We start from the raw sequence: 21,521 nt of genomic DNA, 5'->3' as shown, positions 1-21,521 counted from the left end.
ACCACTTGTTGTTGTTGGTTCGAAATCCATTGTTCAATATAGTTTACGTTCTCATTTAAAATCTCTAGACTCGTCAATTTGTCTGTGTTCCTTACGGAAGAGAACCCAGGCTTGTGTCTGGTTAAAAATTAGTTATCGAGACCTCTCGCATTCCAACGTAACAAAATTGGGGGCCTATCCGGGAAAGGTTTACAACATTTGTGACCTATCCGTTTGGAAGGTTTACAACATTTGTGACCTATCCGTTTGAAGGAAATTCATTTGTGAAAATTATTGTTTTGCAAATTGTCTAGAGAGAAAGCGAGAGAGAACAGGGAGTTCGAGCCAGAGGAATTTCTCAAAGATGTTACTTGGGAAAAATTTGATGGCCTAAAGAAGCCAGATTTGATGGCATTAGCCAAATATTAATACTTAGGCGTAAAGCAAGCAACGAGGAAACAAGTTGTAAAGAATGGGTTGATCGATGTATTAGTTGACGAAGAAATTCTCGATGAGTCATGTTTGGGAAAAAAGGGTGAAATTCTGACAGAAATCGGCGGTGATGCCGTTCAGCTAAAACAGTTAGAAATCGAAATGGAAAAAATCAGATTAGAACAGCAAAAGCTGGAGCAAGAAGTCAGATTGGAGCTGGAACTAAAACGGCTCGAATCAGAAACACACCTGAAGGAATTAGAAATTCAGGCAAAGTATAAATCGGAATCTGACTCAGCATCCTCCTCGTCAGCTCACCGATCACAACCATATTTTGATGCCTCGCGATACATTAAATTGGTACCGAAATTTACCGAAATAGAGGTGGATAAATATTTTCAACACTTTGAGAAAGTGGCTGCGAATATGAAGTGGCCGAAAGAGGTGTGGACGCTGCTTTTACAGAGTAGTTTTGTTGGGAAAGCACGGGAAGTGTATTCGGCTCTCCCTATGGAAAAGAGTGAAAACTACGATGAAGTGAAGCAGGCGATCCTCAAAGCCTATGAGCTGGTGCCAGAGGCATATAGACAGAAATTTAGGGGGGCTAGAAAAAATGATAATCAGACACATGTAGAATTTGCCAGAATAAAGGAGCAAATGTTTGATAGGTGGCTCCACTCTAAGGATGTAGGGGAGAATTTTGTCAAATTACGACAATTGTTCCTAATTGAGGAATTTAAAAGATGTATCCACCCCGACATCAAAACTCATATTGATGAGAGAATGATTGACACCTTGCATGCTGCGGCAACGAAAGCAGATGACTATGCCCTGACCCACAAACTGAGCCCAAATAAGTTTTACCAGGCTAGGAGCCAGAAACCCAAAATAAACACAGAGGTAAAAGGGACACCCGATTCAAAGGGAAACAGTGGCAAATGGAATTCTGGGGGCACGAAACCACCAAGTGGGAGTGGATTCAAAAAGCAAGTTACTTGCTATAATTGTAACAAACCTGGTCATCTCATGTCACAATGTTATCTGCTACAAAATCAAAATTCTCAAAGAAAACAGGAGGGATCCTCAAAATCACCCCCTAACACAGTTGGATGTGTGGCCTCAGAGAGGAATTCGAATCGAATTAACAAGGAAATCCAAAAGAAGAAATTTGCTAAAAATCCAGTGAATAAGGAATTCCAACCATTCGTTATGGAGGGTAGAATATCAATTAGTGATGATTTTTCGCCCCAACAAATTAAGATTGTTAGGGACACATGTTGTTCACAGTCGCTCATTTTAGAAGAAACGTTGCCCTTTGGTGAACAGAGTTCGACTGGAACGTGTGCATTAATCCGTGGGATTAACATGGAGATTATCAGTGTTCCCTTACACAGAGTAAACCTAGAGTGTGGTTTGGTGTCCGGCCAAGTGCTGGTTGGTGTTATGTCGGAATTGCCGATAAAAGGTGTTTCCATGATGCTTGGAAATGACCTGGCAGGGGATAAGGTTCTCCCTAATCCCATTGTTACATATACGCCCTCTAATGTTAGTAGCCACGAGGAAGATGAAATATATCCTGCGTGTGTAATGACTAGGGCAATGAGTAAAAAGGCAGTCTCGGAAGTGGAGGAGTCTGAGAGCTGTCAGGGTGATGTCTTCAAGTTGGAAGACACATTTTTTAAGGTGTTGAATGACACAGAAAGTAGTTCGGGAGATAATCAAAAGGTAGAAAAAGAAGATCCTTTGAGCCGCAACAAATTGATTTTAGAACAAAGTCGTGACCCTGAACTGATAGATTTAGTTAAAGGGGCAGTGACCCCACAAGAAGCGGAGGATAACCCTGTCTGCTTCTACAAACAGAATGGCGTGGTAATGAGAAAATGGCGACCTCTAGATGCACCTGCAGATGAGGAATGGCAAGTGGTACACCAAACTGTTGTACCCAAGGTGTATCACAGTGACATCATGAGCATGGCCCATGATAGTCCAATGGCAGGACATTTAGGCGTCAGGAAAACCTGTGATAGGATTCTAAAACATTTTTGGTGGCCCAAAATTAGGAGTGATGTGGCTGATTACTGTAGGTCGTGCCATACATGTCAGGTGGTTGGGAAGCCCAACCAGAAAATACCGCCTGCACCTTTGAAACCAATCCCTGCTTTTGATGAGCCTTTTAGAAGAGTCATTATTGATTGCTTTGATTCTCTCCCTAAAACGAAATCAGGCAGACAAAATTTGGAGCAAGGTCAAGCCAAAATGAAACAATGGTATGACAAAAATGCAAAGAACAGAGTGTTCAAACCAGGAATTATTTAACTATTGAAAAGGAATGTCTTGCACTCTTATTATCACTGCAACATTTCGACGTATATTTGCATACTACTGTCTACCCTGTGCTTGTGTTCACTGATCATAATCCTCTCACTTTCATACATAGAATGAAGAATAAGAATCAAAGATTAATGAGATGGAGTTTAACTTTACAAGAGTACAATCTTGATGTGAGACACATAAAAGGAAAAGACAATGTGATGGCAGATGCTTTGTCCAGATTCACATAAATTTATTGTATATATGACAAGACAAAGATAATATCACTATGCATGTGTATAAAGAACACTCAGAATTATTTATTATGCATAACTTAAAAGTTGTTTGATGAATGTTTAACAAAAATTTGTTCAAGTGTAACAAAGTACATATTTTATGATAGAATATTTGTTTGTTGATAAGATGTAGTAGAATGTAAGAAATTAGAAAGTTTTCATTACATTCAAACTTTCCTTTAAGGGGGAGGGTGTTACGAGGGCCCATTGTAGCCTAACGCTAGTTACTGCTAGTGAGGAACCTAATGTTATAATGTGGAGAGTAATTGAAATTGCCTACGTGATAAATCAGTATTTGAGAAATTAGGTCGGGTTACCGTGTCACAATGTTATAATACACGATTGTTCTGGTATATTCCTTATGATGACGCGCTGGTCTCGGGTTAACGTCGGTTTACGTGAGATCGCGTGTAAGCTTGCTGTACACCGATTCTCTGGAACGTTCGCAAGAGATGCAAAGGACTTCCAAGAATAGAAAAACTGGGTCAGGTGTATCGAGAAAGATCTAGATGATTCTTGACAGTGGCGAATCGTATAAAAGCCCGCCCAGATCGGAGAGTTTCTCAGTTTCTGTACGAATACAAGCGACGACACAAAATATATCATTCTACTATATATCGTCAGTGCTCAACTACCAGTATTTTCTGAAGGATTGAGATATCGATACCAAGATTGATTCTACACTTCCATTCAGAAGTTTGGAGAGGACTTTACTGTGATACTACAGTTTTCAGTCGTTATTGCGGAGAAGATGAAGAATTTCTGTCTCCGTTGAGGAAGTTCGTTACGCCAGGAGTTGGTGGCTATAAAGCTGATTTTGGACTGACTCTGGTAATATTTTGTCGGCGAGAAGTTCGACTTGTGCTTCACTCTATTGTGGCTGGAAGTTCGTCTTCTATTTTGGAGCATCGCCGGAAAGAAGGTGACTGCTGTTTCTGGGATCGCGAGAAACTTCGTCGAGGACCAGTGAATTTCGCGGTACAACGGACCGAGAATCGTCGTCATCAAGGTCGTGGCCGCTGAGGGATATCGCCGTTGGAAGAGACCAGCGTGTTTTAAAGTGTATCCTATCATGTTAAGTTTGTGAGTAATTTTCTATATATTTGTAATTACCACTTGTTGTTGTTGGTTCGAAATCCATTGTTCAATATAGTTTACGTTCTCATTTAAAATCTCTACACTCGTCAATTTGTCTGTGTTCCTTACCGAAACGAACCCAGGCTTGTGTCTCGTTAAAAATTAGTTATCGAGACCTCTCGCATTCCAACGTAACAGTAGGTAAAACGTAAAGAACGACACTCAAGCCACTACTCGTGATAGCATCTCAGTCATTTTGATGACTGTGACTAAATGTAGACATCCATCAAACTGTATGTACTCTCACTTGATAAGGTGGGATATTTTATCCTGCAAATACTACTACCCACTTTGCAATATTAACATTTAACTGAAAACTGCATGCAAAAACTAATATGGAAGTATTACACAAAAGTAGCTATGTGTTGGAATGGGAGGGGGGGGGGTTGCTTTTCCACAGCATTTTCCAGGGACAACTATGAAATTATCCAAGTGGAGCACTAAAATAATACAAGAAAGAAAAATGTTTGCCATGAGCCTCTCAGATACCAGAAATGACACTTTCCAGACATTTAAAGTTGCATTAAACAAGAGCTGGTGTATAATGTTCCAAAGATAATTGAAAAATAAGTCAACACACAAGATAACAGTTTTCTAATCTATTAGACTTCTTCTCTCTACTGCTACCAGGATGTAAGTGACCACAGAAACAAACAGCTCTCTAAGTAGTGATAACCTCTGACCCTTTCTATGACTTACTGTTATCTTACCAGTGAGAGGAGTCATAGACAGGACTGATTGTCTCACTAGGGGTGATTAATATACATGTGATAAAAGGAGATAAACATACAAGATAGCATTTTTTGAACAGAACAGACACAAAGGGGGAGGATCGAAACCCATCCTCTGTATCTGCCCATGTTATCTTGGATATTCTTGAAAGTAGGTTCGATTCCTACAGTATTTTAATATTCTCACAGATGGTGAACAGACCAAAATTATTTTCATATCGTAATAATGATAAAAATGGGTACCATCATGTCATTTTTAAAATGTTCAGAATCATTATTTGAATCCATCTCTGGCAGTGCTAAAGACCATCCATATTCTGCTGTGAATGTGCAAAGGTATTCACTGTTGCTAAGATGCAAGGACAGAAGAGGATTAAAAGTGCCATCATCAAGTGTTTTCAGAGTTGTCCAATTCAGTGATTTGTTGTTGTGGAACTCCAGTCTGGTACCATAGCAACGTACAATAACATTCCTTCATCACAGTGAATTCATTTCTAACAAGACTTGCTTATGGATTACTATTTTACTCCAGATCCCATCCAGCTCTTTCAATCTTTGATTCACAAAATAGCTACAGTAGTTTGTCCTCATAAATCCACACAGTAGCATAAGTTAATTGTTCCCAATGCATTTCCGAATTCCTCGACTGAATCTGGAGGGAAAAAAACAGAAAATCTCAAAATTAGCTGGTAGAACAACTTGATTAATCTCATTATGACACAAACTGATGGTCATCTCCTTCCAAGAAATAATTTGTTTCCAGAGTTACTTGCTGAACACCATTTGCAATTTTGCACAGATATCACTTGATAATGAAGATTGTGGAGAAATTTTCAACCTACGATTGTTCTATTATGGAAAGCTCTTTTCCATTAGATCATTTCCCAACACATTAGACACTGTCCAAGATTTAAGTTGCAATGGGCTTAATGTTGGTCTACCTGAATACCTACTAGGCCTACAGTTGAGCTAGTAGTACTGTAGTCTAGGCTGTGGGATTTGGGAACTAGGCCTATAACAACGCCAATGGTATTGCTGCGTTACGCCTAACGTTACTGCATTGTAACTTCGATTTGTCGCTCCACTTGCTCGAGTCATTACAGGCGAAATAAAGTTTTTTAAAGTTGGTTCCTCAGTCAGAAGTAAAGTACTTACCACTCTGGTCGTCATAGCATGTCTCTGTTGTGAAAAGTACAAATACTCTTTCGAAAAAATGGGTAAAAAGAAATTCAATTTCAGATTAGAATACACACTGTATGTATGGAGACGTACAATGATCTGGGATTTTGCCGTACACAGAAAGTGCCCTCCCTGATTTTCAAGGCTTCATTGCTAAAACACACGGCAATACACTCTGTCAGCGTTCTGTCCTTATCAAATTCTATGGTGTGGATGAAGTTCAAGGCACACACAAGTAGTTCACGCTTCATTGTACAGTTGAGTGAATACAAGAATATTGCCCTCACTGAGGGAGTGAAGTTAGTCTTCTGATCAGCGAGTGAGTTTTAGTGGTCTTCTGTTCTGTAGCACACACAGTGCTGAAGTATGTAATGATCTATTACCATCAATTCGAACAATTGCATCAATTAATTAGTTCACGGTTGATTGAGAACTGATCTAAAGCTATGTGCTGCCCTTAATCAAAAACGATAGTTGACAGTGCGCTGTTCAAAAAGTAACAGTCGGTTGTCTTTAGTGTTGAAAACAACGATTGCATAATATAATATGCCACCGTGTCAATAGGGTGTGTGTATGTATATGTGTATGACAATCTTGGCTTGTAAACACCTCGTCTCGTAGTATATTGTTGTCATGCTTTTGCACGTAGGTGCCTCATCGTGAGTAGGTGAACCCTATTGTTTATTTGGACAGGTCAAAGGTCATTTGGAGTCAGGAGAGGACAAAGTCTTGTAACATTGGAAACACGACGCTTACTCAAAGAGACTGAAAACCTGATCAAGCTGCTTATGTGTGGTATCAGTCTTAAGGAGAAGGATCAGAAGAGAGCTGTTAATGGAGGTTCAAGGTCATGAAGGGGTAACAGAGGTCACAATCATCTGAAAACCTTGCACACACGATAACGCCAAAAATAAAGCTCAGTGAAACTTGATATGCAGTATACGTAGGTTTGTCTAATATGAATATAATGTGTTTTTTGTAAGGGGAGTCAAATATGACTTGGAGTAACCAGGGATCAAAGTTTGAAAACTACACATTAAGAATAAAGCTTAGTCTGTTAAATTTCGTAAGTAGGTCTCAGGGAGCCACCCTGTAGGTTTGTTTTAAGGGGTCAACGGTCATTCGGGACAACGTAAGTCAAAGTTTTAAGCCTTTTAAACACGATAACACGAAGAGCAAAGCTCGGTTAAAACTTGATATGTAATATGGAGCCCGGACTTATGAAGTAAAAGAACCTTTAATTGGTGAAGAGTGTCAAAGGTCCTTTTTTTCATAAAGTGTCTTTAAAATTATACTTGTTTTTACCAATAAAAATGCAGATTAGAGATAGTCTTAGGTAGTCTTGAACAAACTTTCAATCTTTGATTGTTTTCAAGGTTTTTCTAGTAGCAGATATAATATCCTTTGCGTAGTTTTTTTTTCTTCAAATATCGTTAACTATCTGATTCTTGAAAGAAAAGCAGAAAGCAGTGACTTATTATTAATCATTTTATTGATGTTATTACAAAGTTAGAGATGAAGTTTGACGGAAATATTTAGGCAAATTGGAAAGGATAATCCTAACAGAATGTCCGTAATACCCAACTTAAAATGTTTACATATCAACCAGTTCTATAAACAAACATTAAGTGGATTATTCGGTGCATTAATTCGATTTCTGGTAAAGTTCTATTCTGTGAACGTTTTTGACGATTGGCTTCGCTTTTCTTATTAAACAATAACGTGAATTTACTTATTCAGATAATTACGTAATCGAAAAAAAATTCTACGATATGATTTCAGGCACTCAGGACAAGATGAAAAGAAGAAAGAAAAAAAGCAAGAATAATCACAAGGAAAATATATTTCTGATTAATAAACAGTTTTTTTTTTTGTCTAAGAATATATAGAATTATACTATAGTATAATTTGAACTTAATTGGTTTGTTTCGTGTTGAAGATAACAAGAGTTAAAGTTGAAATAGTTCTACCAATTGTTACCTCTGAATACACTACAGTAATTTGGAGATTTTGTAAACTACACATTCTATCAGGAAATGTTGAACCTTATCCAACCCAAGCGATAAAGCAATATAGTAAAAAAAGGGAAAATATTTTGCTGTCAGTGTGCTACAACTATGACAACACACCTGTTTACTTTAAATTCCCTGATGTTACAAAATGTAACAAAAATTTCAACTATAAATATCTCGTAATGCAAAGTAGGAAATGCATGCACGCTACTTAGTATACATTTTCCTTTTTATCAGTCAAAATTAAATGTCTCCTCTGAACGGTCATTTCAAGTGATACAAAAGGTATTCCATAAAGTTTAACGTAAAAAATACTTAAACAGAAAAGACCAAAAAAAAAACCACCGATGAAAAGAAACAATATTATTACAGTATTACAGAAATTACCGTTTGAAATATATTTCGTGAAATAATCAGATTGAAGATGATCGGGTACCGGGTGCTACATGCTTCCATCTGCATAAGTCTTGATTTTATGGCCCAAAGATGCTGTCACAGTCTTGGTTGTTCGGACAGTTCTGTGAGCAGTCAACTCCCCACTTTCCTTTCTGACAAGCTAATTGGAATAAACAAAATATTGTTTCTTTTTCATGATCTGGACATGGAAAACTACCAATTACAGCATATTTGTATCAATTTCTTTTTAAAACTAAAATGTAAGTTCTAAATGTAACTAAAATGAAATCGTCTTGCTGATTTGTTCCTGGAACCTGATACATTCGGAATGTTTCATTAGCTTTCAAAATTCCCTGTATTTCTACTTTCGTCAAAATATGTCTTTCTTGTAGAGAAATATTCTCTACCTATGTTGATAACTCATCGACAAATTATAAACTTGAACAAAATTTTCAGCTAAATTGATCCCGATGATATGGCATCCGTTTTGATGTTGGCAGATGTATTTACAATATATATATATTATATATATATATATTATATAATCTATATCTAATATAATATATAATCAATTTCTGTCATCTTTTTGTTAGTCCGTAAAATGTCTTGAATGAATAAAAATAATAATAATCTCACGTTGGTCACAGTTATTTCCCCACCATCCTGAAGCACACTTGCAACCATAGAGATCCCCATAGCAGAACAGGTAGCCACGGCACTTTGGGTTACCACCTGGTAGGTGCTCACCACAGCGTATGGCAAAAACTCCACCGGTGGTCCCGAGCACAAAATCCCGTGCTTTGTCGTCTGGTTGGTTCACCTCTAAATGTGAAAGAATGTAACTTGAAAATAAAATATAGTATATATATATATATATATATATATATATATATATATATATATATATACATATGTATATATATATATATATATACATATGTATATATATATCGTGTAACATTAAAACCCAAAAGGAAATTTAGAACACATGCAGGCGGAGATCAAATGACGAGTTCTCTCATTTACCTGTGACTGTAATACTTTCGAAGCAAAGTACTAATTAAAAATTTAAAAATTATTTTCGATCCCTTTTGATGTGGCAGTTGGTGACACACCATAATGATAGTCACTATGCTCAAACTGTGAGATATATTATGGAACTTCGCTCAAGATTTTCTCAGAGCTGATTTTTTGTTAGAACAAGATGGGGTTTTTTCTTCAAATGACGGCTATTTCATTTACATGGGTAATTTCATATTCTAATTTGCTACATTATTTAAGGGACGAAGAACGGATTTAATGAATAATCAACAGATGCACAAGTCAACTCTCTCAACGATGTTTTCTTTTCGCAGTCTCGATGATGCAATAGTTAACAGGTCGCATAGCGTAACATACCTTAACATACCCTTAAAAGGTTAAAACCAAAAAAATTAACAAGACGACAGTAATATACATCGTCAGCGTCATCATCATCATCATCATCATCATCATCATCATCATTATCATCATCATCATCATCATCATCATCATCATCATCATCATCATCATCATCATCATCATCATCATCATCATCATCATCATAATCATCATCATCACCATCATCATCATCACCACAATCATCACCATCACCACCATCATCACCATCATCATCATCACCACCATCACTACCACCAACACCACCACCATCATCACCAAGTGTTAGTTCTCTTGTAAAATTAAATGATATACGCTTTCAAGATTTAATTAGAAGATAACTAGGCAGTAATCCCACGTAATGGTTACGTGTGATTGAAATGTTATATCACATGAAACAACTTGCCTTCACTACAATCGTCCCCAGTGAAAAACGGAGGGCAGAGACATTCATCGACTGCGTCCCGCGGTACTCCTCCGTTTTTGCAAGACGTGACGGTGCGGCCATCACATGATTGGCCATTCAAATACTCACTGAACTGACAGGCTGCATAACAAGAGACGTGATCATAATATAATTCCAAATATCCATATTCCAACGTTCCTTGATATTGCTCTACAATTAAGAAATCTTATGGAATATTAAAAACATCATGATGTGTTAACTGCTAAGCTCTACCGATCTACCTCGGACCGGTATATACGTACTAATTATCAAGATAGTGTGACCACTATAGAATATAAAAGAAAACACGCAGTTCACATCCATTATGCCCCATGTCAGCAATTTATATGGTGGTGTAAGGGGTCAAGGATCTGCCCTCGTTGCCGTTCCATCTCCCCGGGGACCCTACAGTTACCACATTAATCCTAATTTACGAAAAAAAAGTGATGAAAACTTGTACATTTAAAAACTGTATTTGATATTTGAAGAAAAAAACACATAAATCGGCTTAAAATAGTTCCGCCACAGAAACGACAAGTACAAAGCTCAAAATGTGCTTAGGGGATTATTACACGTAAGGTGGTGGGTTTTGTGTTTTGTGTGTGACTTTAAGTTACATCGATCTTCCTTTGCAGATATTGTAACGTAGTCTAAAGCCATCGTTTCAGTAAAGTGTAAGTCTTCTGGAGATAAAAATGTGATGATAAAATGTTCTCTTACTTACTTGACGCAATGACCTCAATTTGAACGAACCAGCCTCTTGCCCCTCGTTTGCCTCTGCTTATGGTGTACACACCAGCATCATCAGTAGATGTTAGCTGCAATCTGGGCCCTGTGTTCACGTTTCGTTTCTTGCCTTTACACCACTGAATACTTCGACATCCAGGAGACCATCGAACTCCGATGTTATTATCAGGAGAAGACGCCAGTCTAGTGCCTCCTTACACTGCGGGCCACACAGTTCTGGTAAAGACACCTCTGGTATCCAGTAAATCTACAGAGAGGAACAATGCGAGTATGATTTGTTCGTTCTCTGTGCATTAAATTCAGTATAATTAAAGTTGGATAAATGCTATAGAGACGAAATGTACTTTTCTCATCTCGACATCATATATATAAATATATATATATATATATATATATATATATATATATATATATATATATATATATATATATATATATGTAAATGCAATGGAGGTAAACGACAAAGGCAAATAAAAATATATATAAATGAAAATCGTAATGAATCGTAACGAACCACGGAAGGCCCGTGGTTCGAATCCCAGTGGAGGCTGAAAGTTTTTTCACTGATCTTGATTTTCCAATTCATTTCGATTTTCATTTATATATATATAGCCTATATATATATATATATATAGGCTATATATATACATATATAGCCTATATATATATATAGCCTATATATAGCCTATATATCTATAGCCTATATATATATATATGTATATATATATATATATATATATATATATAATGTACTCACCACTTTTAGGTTTTACAAATCCCGTTCTGGTCCCTAAATTTTGAGAGTCTGGGACGAGTTTGACCTTGTAAGCTCCATAGCGTGTTCCTCTGTAGCGAGTCGTTGCTCCAATCGAGAGAAATGAGCCACGTTGTGAAAATTGAAAACCTGTTAGTGCAGGTATTCTCCCAGTGTCAACATATTGAGTCAGTAATCCACCTTTCTTTTCGAACACATGCTCAGTAAACTGCGGTTGGAGGCCAGAATGTAAAGCATACAGGTACAAAGTACCTTGAGATTCTCGGCCTAGCTGAGGTCCATTTACGACAATGAAAAACCCTTGTAGGGGATAGTTGGAGGTCCCTGTAGTCCCTTGAATGATATATAAAGACCAAAACAAAAAATTGTATACATTTTTATGTAAGGGGCAAAATATGGCTGACTGTTCGATGAAATAACCATCGCATTATCTTGTTTTTTAACTCGATGATTTAATCAATCGAGCTTTATTGTTAGGAACTGTACACTGTATTTTATAATATTAATGAGGTTTACACTTGATTTCATTTGCAACTTCGAGCTGTATTAGCGTTATAATAACTAGTTGAATATCGGAAAGAGAATAATGAAGTGACAACTTTCAATACACCAAAGATATAATCGCGTTTGTTAGTATCTACAGCGGATCTTCAGCGGATCCTTCAAATTTCACGTTGGTGGGTAAGGTATCTTGGTTTAGAAAGAGCTTAAAAGATACGTAAACCCCTACCACTTATCTTTATTTTGATCTTTGTGAAGAACAACTCCCCACAAACATCTAAAATTTTGTTTTTAAGATTCATCCTTATTTACTCAGGGAGCGGTCATTTTGTTAATATGTGATGTGATAGTGCCTATCCTAGGGTGCTATCCCAGAGCGAACATTAAACAAACTTCCGTGAGCATTTGGGATTTGGTTGTTTAATCTTCAGGTATAAATATATATTTTTGGCATGCAAACTTATACAAATTTACAGGATTACCTATTATATAAACCCCAAGCAAAAATTAGTCAATTTGAAATTGTGATTTCCTTTTATGTTATTGCAATTAACTTCCGTTCAGAAACGTTTGACATAGATCAAATAGTAAAAAAAGATACTATTTTTTTTAGTCAACAATCTTACAGAATGACATGGCGGAGATTGAATCGTTTTCATTTAAAAAGGAATTTATTAACAGCTAATATTTGATGATGGAAACGCAATTGTAGAAATGTTAATTAGGGATCTAAGGTGCAATGTTAACTGTTTTGATCCTGTAACCGACGGCATTAGCTTAGGTCATGCAACTAGCTTCAGCATTTGCAAAAAAAAAACAAATTTAATTGTAAAAATTAAACATTGCACGAAGTAGAGCAAAACAAAAATGAAGTACATATGTCAAGATGATGTCATATAATTAGACTTTACAAATGCGTCAGGGTAGTACCGTATGGCAAATGGATGGAATAAGATTGTTCTTAGCTGTTAGGATGATCCTGGCAGTTATCAATATCCTATATAGATCAATAAAAAATTTTAAGTTTGTGTCTCCATTAATAGTTCCGTCAACTGGTACAGTTGTGTACAACCGTACACGACTGGTATATACGAGATTGTGCTACGTTACGGGATTGGACTCCCGTTGACTTCGGCTAGAACATACGGTTTACTTAGAGTAAACAGAGTACAATGACGTGTTGAGGGAGGGGGGGGGGGCGCGGTCAGTGATAGAAAGTTAAGAATTCGAGGCGGTATATAGATTACAGAATGATTCACCACTATAGAAATCAATGATTAACAAATTCCAGTCATTTTCTGATCTTTCATTGTCTCTCTCCCTCTCTTTCTGTTCTTCTCTCAAATTATGATGAATTACGTTGTGAAAAAGAAAACAATAGACTGAATTAAATTCAGACGAGATGATTCAGAAGAATGTGTGTTAAAATTTCATATGGATGGAAGGGTTTCATGTATAGGTCACCTCAAAACCATAGTTTTTTTCTCGTTATATTTGAGGGTGAGAACAAACGAGTATATATGCCACGTGTAACACATGTTACCGTGTTACGAACACAGCGCTGTAGTTACTGATGCACGGTTGTGGAACATGAACAGAAGTTACTCTACTAGCTATGAGTATTGGCTGCCTCATCATGCTCCGGAGATACATTAAACACCTGAGAGTCCTCACCTCCCAACGCCAGTTAAAGGGAAATGGTGGCAGTCAAATGGAGTAACTATTAACAAAATATTGCGTAAAGAGCTACTGATTGGACCGAAATTATAGTTAAAATATACTCTAGAATGCACCCATCGACAACTATTTATTTTGAAAGTAAAATGTTTAGACTTCTTTACCTAAATCAGTCATCGAAAATAGTTGTTATTATTATTGTTAATTTACATAACACAACCATGGGTTTAGTGCTAACTAGTACATATAATTAATTGTAGTATAAGTATGCCGTTGAATGCACCAATTTTATTCCTGTTTCGGGGAGTGGATTCCTTGCCCCCACCCCCCGTTTACAAGCGAGTCCGCTTCAATGACCCCAGGCCAACACTCCCTCTCTAATAAAATCCTTCATTTGCCTCCGGTCCCCCTACTAAGCTTCAGGCCCATACCTGCATCCATCAGCTAGGGACATTTTAGTTGATTATTATTTAGTAAGACATCTTGCGTTTAAATATATCTGAGAATACATCAATTATATCCTAAATTTTAATTTTGTCTCGGGGACGGCCCCGGTTAGCACTCACTGCATACTAAACTCATTGATTCGTCTATGGCCTACCTATATAAGTTCAGTCCCCTGCCTAAGTCAATCGGGCAATTCGGACCCCCCCCCCTTTCCCCTCTCCTCTCTCCCTTCACCTTTGGAATCATGTGCACGACACTGGAATCGTCGAGATATTACTATACTATCACTCATGTGGAAACTTTGATAAACTTACTATTGTGACGATGAATTTAAATCTTCGCGTTTCGTTGTGTTGTAAGTTTATATCACTTTTACCAAGCCATGTGATACTGACAAAAGTCTGGAAACTTATGATGTTTATCCGGTCACAACAACCTGACTACCCATAATATGATCGTGAGTTAATGACCGTTAACTACAGTGTCGATAACTTTCGAATCTTGTATTTTGATTTAGAACGATATCTAATTTCATCTTTCCTATATAGTTCTTTTTGGATCGAATAACATTACGTGGTAATGTTTTAGGGATTTAGTTTTCTCTTTTCAGAGGCCGAGATATGAATCATTAGATATTGAAAAATTCTACGCAAATGGCATTTGTAAGAGGATGGAGAGAACAGGAATAGAACAGACACCTTAAGAGGAAGAACTATCTATTTACATGTTCCCTGTGCTCCTTCCGCTACATTCCAATGATCAGAATAGGTAGTGTTACGGAAGTCCCAAGTTACTAAGTTCTGGAAAATTCGTAGCGAAAATCCCCTGTCGTTTACTTTTGAAAAAATGTAATGTAATGTAACAGGAAATGAACCTCGTCCGAAAAACTACCACTTAAGTTGTACATTGTTTTGGTTTAAATTACTGTACAGGTGACATTGAAAAAGGTACAATCAAAATATCAAACTTGTTCGATAGAGTTGTACAGCCCATTTAATGTTGAATATAACCTGTGTAAATGGACATTCCAGTAACGGTAGCTTTTCTCTGTTCATTAGAATGGAAGCCCATCGACTTGTAAAAGTAACACAAAGGCAACCATGACTCAGTGCATTTTGCCAATGTCAAGGTATGGTGATGACGTACACAAAAACAGATCGACTGCATAGTTTCTATGGATTGGAAACGTTAACCCTAATAGTACAGGAGTCTTCATATTCACACAAAGGCACAAGTATATTCAAATTTTGGAGAATAGGGCATCATGATGCCACGTATTCAGTGGACGGCGGATGCACACATACCGGTAGCAAATAGCGCTTCGACCTTCTGGCCATAGGCAATGATTCGCGCACTTCACCTAGAACGCTTCTGGTCGATTGAACCGACCCTCTTCGCCTCCACCCGGTATCTTTTGCGACATCAAGGGATACATCGACACGACGAATGCATAGGCGTAGGAGGCGGAGGGGGGGGGGGGGTTGGGCTGGGCTGGGGCAATATGCTGAGAATTTTTAGGGCACCTACTGAAAGAAAAATATTTTGCAATGTGTTTTTCAATGGTTAAACTTATATTATTATTTTCATGATATTGTAACGACTTCCCCAATAATTATAACTAATATGGAAGGGAAATAACACGGAAAATGATTGTATGTTATTGGCATGTGATGTAATAACCGATGAATGCCTATATGATATGCACATTAACACGCGCGCGAAAAATGTTGTTTTATTTTTCGGGCAAGTCGTTACAGCCCTCCCCCCCCCCCAAAAAAAAATCAAATTAGGCTCCTACGCCTATGGAAGTAGGCCACAAGAAAGTATCATACCACCAGCGGAGCGTTATGAACCTTAGTGTGCCTTGAACCCTAGCACTGTTTATATGAAACCAGTAAGACGTGGGTCTTTTGCCAGGCTCTATCACCTTGACCACCACGTGGGCTGGTGAAATATATGTTTGAATTAATATATAAAGATTTCAGAGAGGAGTATGTGAATGGGAAAGTGCTGCATAAACTGACTTCAGATGATTCGAACCCAGAACAGCAGGTTATCAGTCCATAGTTCTAACCTACACAGAGCCCCGTGAATAGTTCCTTCTCAATTAGCTAAAACATTATCTTGACGGTTGGAAAATGTGTATTCCTTGCAATAAGTTACTCTATACTTACAATAAAAGTCCCCTCCAAACAAACTTCCTCACATAAGCACAATTAATGAGAACAATTAAATGTAAATTAAACTTACAGTGTTACTTTATTACATCATAACACGCAGGGAATGAGTGATACTAACATTGAAAGATGTTACTGTACAATAGGCTTACAATACAATGTTATTGAAGACTTCGAAACATATCAGAATAATAATGTAACGATTTTGTTTATCTACTAATGATGTTGTTACCTCACATCTAAAAGATAAGGAATGCCGTTTTCTTTGAAAGATCCGTGTATCATAGACTTATCATACAATGCTATTGATGAATTCGAAGCATGAAGTGCTGCTGAACTTACAAACGCTAGCAATGAAGGATTTTATAAGAATTGACTAAAACCATAACAGTCATACCTTATTCAGACGGAGAACATATAGGAGGAAGCTATAACATATACGAGAACATTAACTATTCACTGACAGGTGTGTTATCAGTAAGGCAGGCGAACACTTTGAAGAAAGTATGTCAAGTGCATAATACCACTGTTGTATAGGGACTTGAATGGCCCTTTTTGACATTAAATAGTCGAACGTTTGAGATCGTGCAATATCAAGAAATGAGGAGTAAATCGTCCGTATTTTAATATATTAAAGGTCATAATGGAATTGTTGGGATAAAGTAGTTAAAATTCTGAAAATAGTAAAAAAAACTGAGAGAAAAGTCAGACGTTTTATTTATAAAACTTCGTAATTTGAGAAAGGGGTTAAAATGTCGAGATAATAATTATGGAGGGTTTTACAAAAGTGTTGACAGTTGGAGCATATAGACAATGAAGTATAGAAATTTAAATTCAAAGTTATCTGTTTTGTATGAAAATAAATCAAGACAAATCGAAACAGTCGAAATGTTGATATAATGTTGAGAATTCCTATTGCGTCAACAAAAGTAAACGTTTCACTACCCACCCACAAGGAAGGATGGGATAATTCATACTTACTTTATATAAACCGTACTTAACATTAACTCAAAATGTAGAAATACAATAGAAACTCCGGGTATTTCGGGTATTTTCACCGTTCATTTATTTTATTTTTTTATTTTAAGCGTGCGCGCGAGCGCGCGTCAACGACAAGCGTAGCAACGCGTTAACGACAAGATCTTCTATACAGCGCAGATTTTACCAACAGAAATTGTCGAATATGTTTAAATTCCGAATCAAAAGCTGACACTATATTCAATGCACATGTTGGAAGAGTAAATTATAAAGGTGCAATTTGGAATTAAAACGTCTGTTCTTAGGCTAACCTATAAGCTAATATTCTCTCAATTTGGATATCAGTTCTACCGGTGTGGACCACTTATTCAAATGTTTACTATTTTCCGAAATTTTAACTACTTCGTCTCCAAATCGTGACTTCTTGTTTGAATAAAATGCTACTTGATGTTGTCCTATTAAAAGGTGATCATGTCTTCCAACTTGGGTGTTTTCTGCCTAAAATGGAAAAATAATGTTTGTAGCTGTTCAGGGGAGATGTTCATTACAGTTATTTCTGGCTTATATATACAGCAATCGTCATAGTTAGGTTTGTGTCTCCTTTTAAGGTTAAATCCACGTAACCGCAAAGAAAATCCAACTTTTAGTACGAAGAACCTAATATGGTAGATAAGGTTTGAAGTGCTCGTGTGGAGTAACATCGAACCTGAATTCAGTTTGATTATTGTTACTAAAAACGTTTTCGTAACCAATATCAGTTCAATTTAGTAGAAAAAGGGATCAGGAGGGACACTCAAGTCCCCATCAAGGACCCAATAGGGGAGAGAAAAAAAACTTAAGACACAAACACTCAGACCCGATTACAATGCTTAAAGTGTTTGTCCAAAGCATTCTTAAACGCATTAACACTACCTGCAAGTACAACTTTCTCAGGCAAACCGTTCCACTCATTCACAACCCTATTAGAAAAAAAGTTATGCCGAATATTAATCCTACTTTGTGACTTTTGGAGTTTAAGACAATGACCTCTGGTACAACTACTATTAGCATACATGAAAAAGTCGGTAAAGGATAAATTGTCAAAACCATACACAATCTTGAAAACCTGAATCAAGTTCCCACGTAACCTCCTAAGCCCCAGTGTGGTGAGATTCAACAGTTGTAACCGCCTATAATAAGGAACACTCTTTAAGGAACTAATCATCCTAGTAGCCCTCCTCTGGACCTTTTCAAGTACTTCCTTATCCTTAGCAAAATATGGGTTCCAAGCCTGCACAGCATACTCCAGATTAGGCCTAACTAACTGCTTATAAAGCCTAACTATATCCTCTTTTAGAAAACTGAAGTTCCTCTTGATCATATCTTAAACCATAATACCTCTTTTTAGCAGCTTCAAGAAAATGTTTAGAAGGTTGCAGAGATGAGTCAATGTAGAAACCTAGGTCTCTTTCAACAGAAACCTCCTGTAACTCCACACCATTAAGATTGTAGGTGTACTTTTGGTTACTACTACCAATGTGCATTACCTTGCATTTATCAATATTAAAAAGCATTTGCTATCCATGAGAACAGGAAAAAACCTTATCCAAATCCGTTTGAAACTTCTCAGAATCGCTTTTGGAGGAGACCTCAGAATACAATTAGGTGTCATCAGCAAACTTCTTAGCTGTACACAAAATATCTCCGTCAATGTCATTTATATAGGCAACAAACAACAAGGGACCCAAAACAGACCCTCGAGGAACCCCACTAGTAACGTCCTGCCAATAAGAAGCACAGCTTTTAATAACCACCCTCTGTTTCCTATTACCAAGCCAATTCTCGATCCAAGACAGTAAATTCACATTGACACCCATACTCTTCAGCCTAAGTAAAAGACGCTGGTGGGGAACTTTATCAAAGGCCTTCTGGATATCCAGGAACACAACATCTACAGACTTCTGCCTATTTAGTGAGCCTTTTACATCTTCCATAAACTCACGGATATTGAGTGAGGCAAGACCTTTTTTGACAAAAGCCATGTTGAGATTCTCTGATCAAAGACTGACTGCTGAAGTGACTGACCATAGACTTTTTAACAATATACTCCATGACCTTACAAACAACACTGGTGAGACTAACGGGCCTATAATTACAGGGCTTAGACTTATCACCCTTCTTGAAAATTTGGGGTAATATTAGCACATCTCCAGTCCTTAGGAACATAACCTTCATTCATAAATTTACTAAAAACCAATGAGAGTGGAACGCAGAAATGGTGTGCAAAAGTCTTCAACAAATACGGATGGATTGCGTATACAAATTTCTTTAGGTGTATTTAGATTCACAAATTTCTAGCATAAATAGGATCGAGAAAGGCTACAGCGTACAGACTGTCAAGATATGAGACAAGACTTATTACGGTTTAGTTGTCGTAAGCTAGCCCACAAGGCCACATCTAGCCTACGTGCTGCGGCATACCTAAAGTAACTCCTAGGCTAACTATGCTAGGCCTATAACGTTAGGATAGGCGTGGCAACGCTTAGCCTATTGCCTGAATCCATTATGTTCTTTGGTTCCTTGTTACACGATTTCACAATAAATGAGAACTTGGGTCCCATATACATTTAATAGAATAAATTTAATAACAACTTTGATGACATTTCTATTCACTAATAATAATAAAAAATCGTAATTAAACTGTTTCGTTGGCTTGGTAGAGACACTTTTCAATAAATAACGAATTCAAGAAAATGGGGATTGGTTTAGCGTATTCTAGTTTGATTACTCCCGCCCTAGGCAACATAAATGTAAGTTAAATAAGTGGACTAGAATGTTCAGAAATACAAAATAAATGTTATTGGTTCGGCCCGATGCGCACCAATAATATACGGTGGGCATAATTTAACCGATTTGATTGTTGAAGGAACAGGGTATACACCGACGCAGAATTAGTCAAAAATTTAATAACACAACACAATTAATGAGCTTATATATGGAAGAGGTTTTCAAGATTGATGTAATTCTTACTTACCTATAAAATGAGCTACGAATAAGAGGTACTTCAAAGATACAAATAGTTCCATAATGCCTACAATGTCAGTGTAGTCTCCGTATATGACTTAAAGCTACCCTTTAGAACAAACACATGTAAAACAATATAGGAACACCTATCAAATTGTATGCAGTTTCAATATACTTATATGGACTTCTTTATATTGCTAACGATGCAAAGCGTGGTCTGGCCATACAATAAAATGAGGTAAAGAGCCTACGCAATTAATGGCTCCCTACATTTATATCAGCTACAGAGAACAACAAACATAGCCAACGACACACCTGATTGCTTAATCATCAAGACCAGCTATAAGAATAGATGTCGGAATATACACTTTAGGTGGCCAAATATCTATATTATTTCATAAGGCATAACCTACATGCCATCAGCATGCATAATTCGCAAAATATACAACAATTTAAGTTGTTTTGATACAAGTTTATTGTTATTGCTGATTGGATTTTGAAAGATTGCATTCAACACCAGGTGCGAGTGGAAGATAGGTCCTATTTAGAGTTTTATCGCGCAAAAGATCGCTTTGATTTAGGCAGTGTAAAGTAGTTACTTTATGGGTCACTGCTTTTTTATCCAAGGGACCTATTTTTTCCAGATTTAAGCGGTTTTGAGAGTATAACACTCACCTTTGCGTTTAAGTACATTCTGAATAATTCAAACGACAATCACAAGGGTATTGTTGGTCGGTAGCCAGAGGAGTTCTAAAATAAATACATTTTGGAACCAAAATAAAATTGTTAAAACTATTTAAGCTATATAGATTGATAAAATTGTTGTAGGACGTTCCTACAACAAATTTTCTAAGGTAAGTAAAGGTAAAGGTAAACTTGATTA

At 37.0% G+C, this 21,521-nt stretch overlaps 2 protein-coding genes across 2 annotated transcripts; one reads left to right on the top strand and one right to left on the bottom strand.

The window, feature by feature from the left end:
* Positions 1 to 573: 573 nt before the first annotated feature.
* LOC139981999 (uncharacterized) lies at positions 574 to 2,727 on the top strand. The gene has a single exon (XM_071994500.1). It carries the CDS (start codon positions 574 to 576, stop codon positions 2,725 to 2,727), a length of 2,154 nt encoding a protein of 717 aa, XP_071850601.1.
* A 4,811-nt stretch (positions 2,728 to 7,538) lies between these two features.
* LOC139982801 (uncharacterized) lies at positions 7,539 to 20,899 on the bottom strand. Its single transcript, XM_071995895.1, has 6 exons — positions 20,649 to 20,899; positions 11,838 to 12,188; positions 11,058 to 11,327; positions 10,295 to 10,435; positions 9,109 to 9,294; positions 7,539 to 8,632 (listed from the first exon to the last, which is right to left on the bottom strand). Exons 1-3 carry the CDS (start codon positions 20,698 to 20,700, stop codon positions 11,275 to 11,277), a joined length of 456 nt encoding a protein of 151 aa, XP_071851996.1. The 5' UTR covers positions 20,701 to 20,899; the 3' UTR covers positions 7,539 to 8,632; positions 9,109 to 9,294; positions 10,295 to 10,435; positions 11,058 to 11,274.
* Between the last annotated feature and the right edge of the window lie 622 nt (positions 20,900 to 21,521).

The sequence above is a fragment of the Apostichopus japonicus genome, chromosome 16 (genome assembly GCF_037975245.1).
Source record: "Apostichopus japonicus isolate 1M-3 chromosome 16, ASM3797524v1, whole genome shotgun sequence".
Classification (NCBI taxonomy): Eukaryota; Metazoa; Echinodermata; class Holothuroidea; order Aspidochirotida; family Stichopodidae; genus Apostichopus; species Apostichopus japonicus.
The sequence above is the reverse complement of the archived record's forward strand: the minus strand, read 5'-3'. Positions and strand labels throughout refer to the sequence as shown.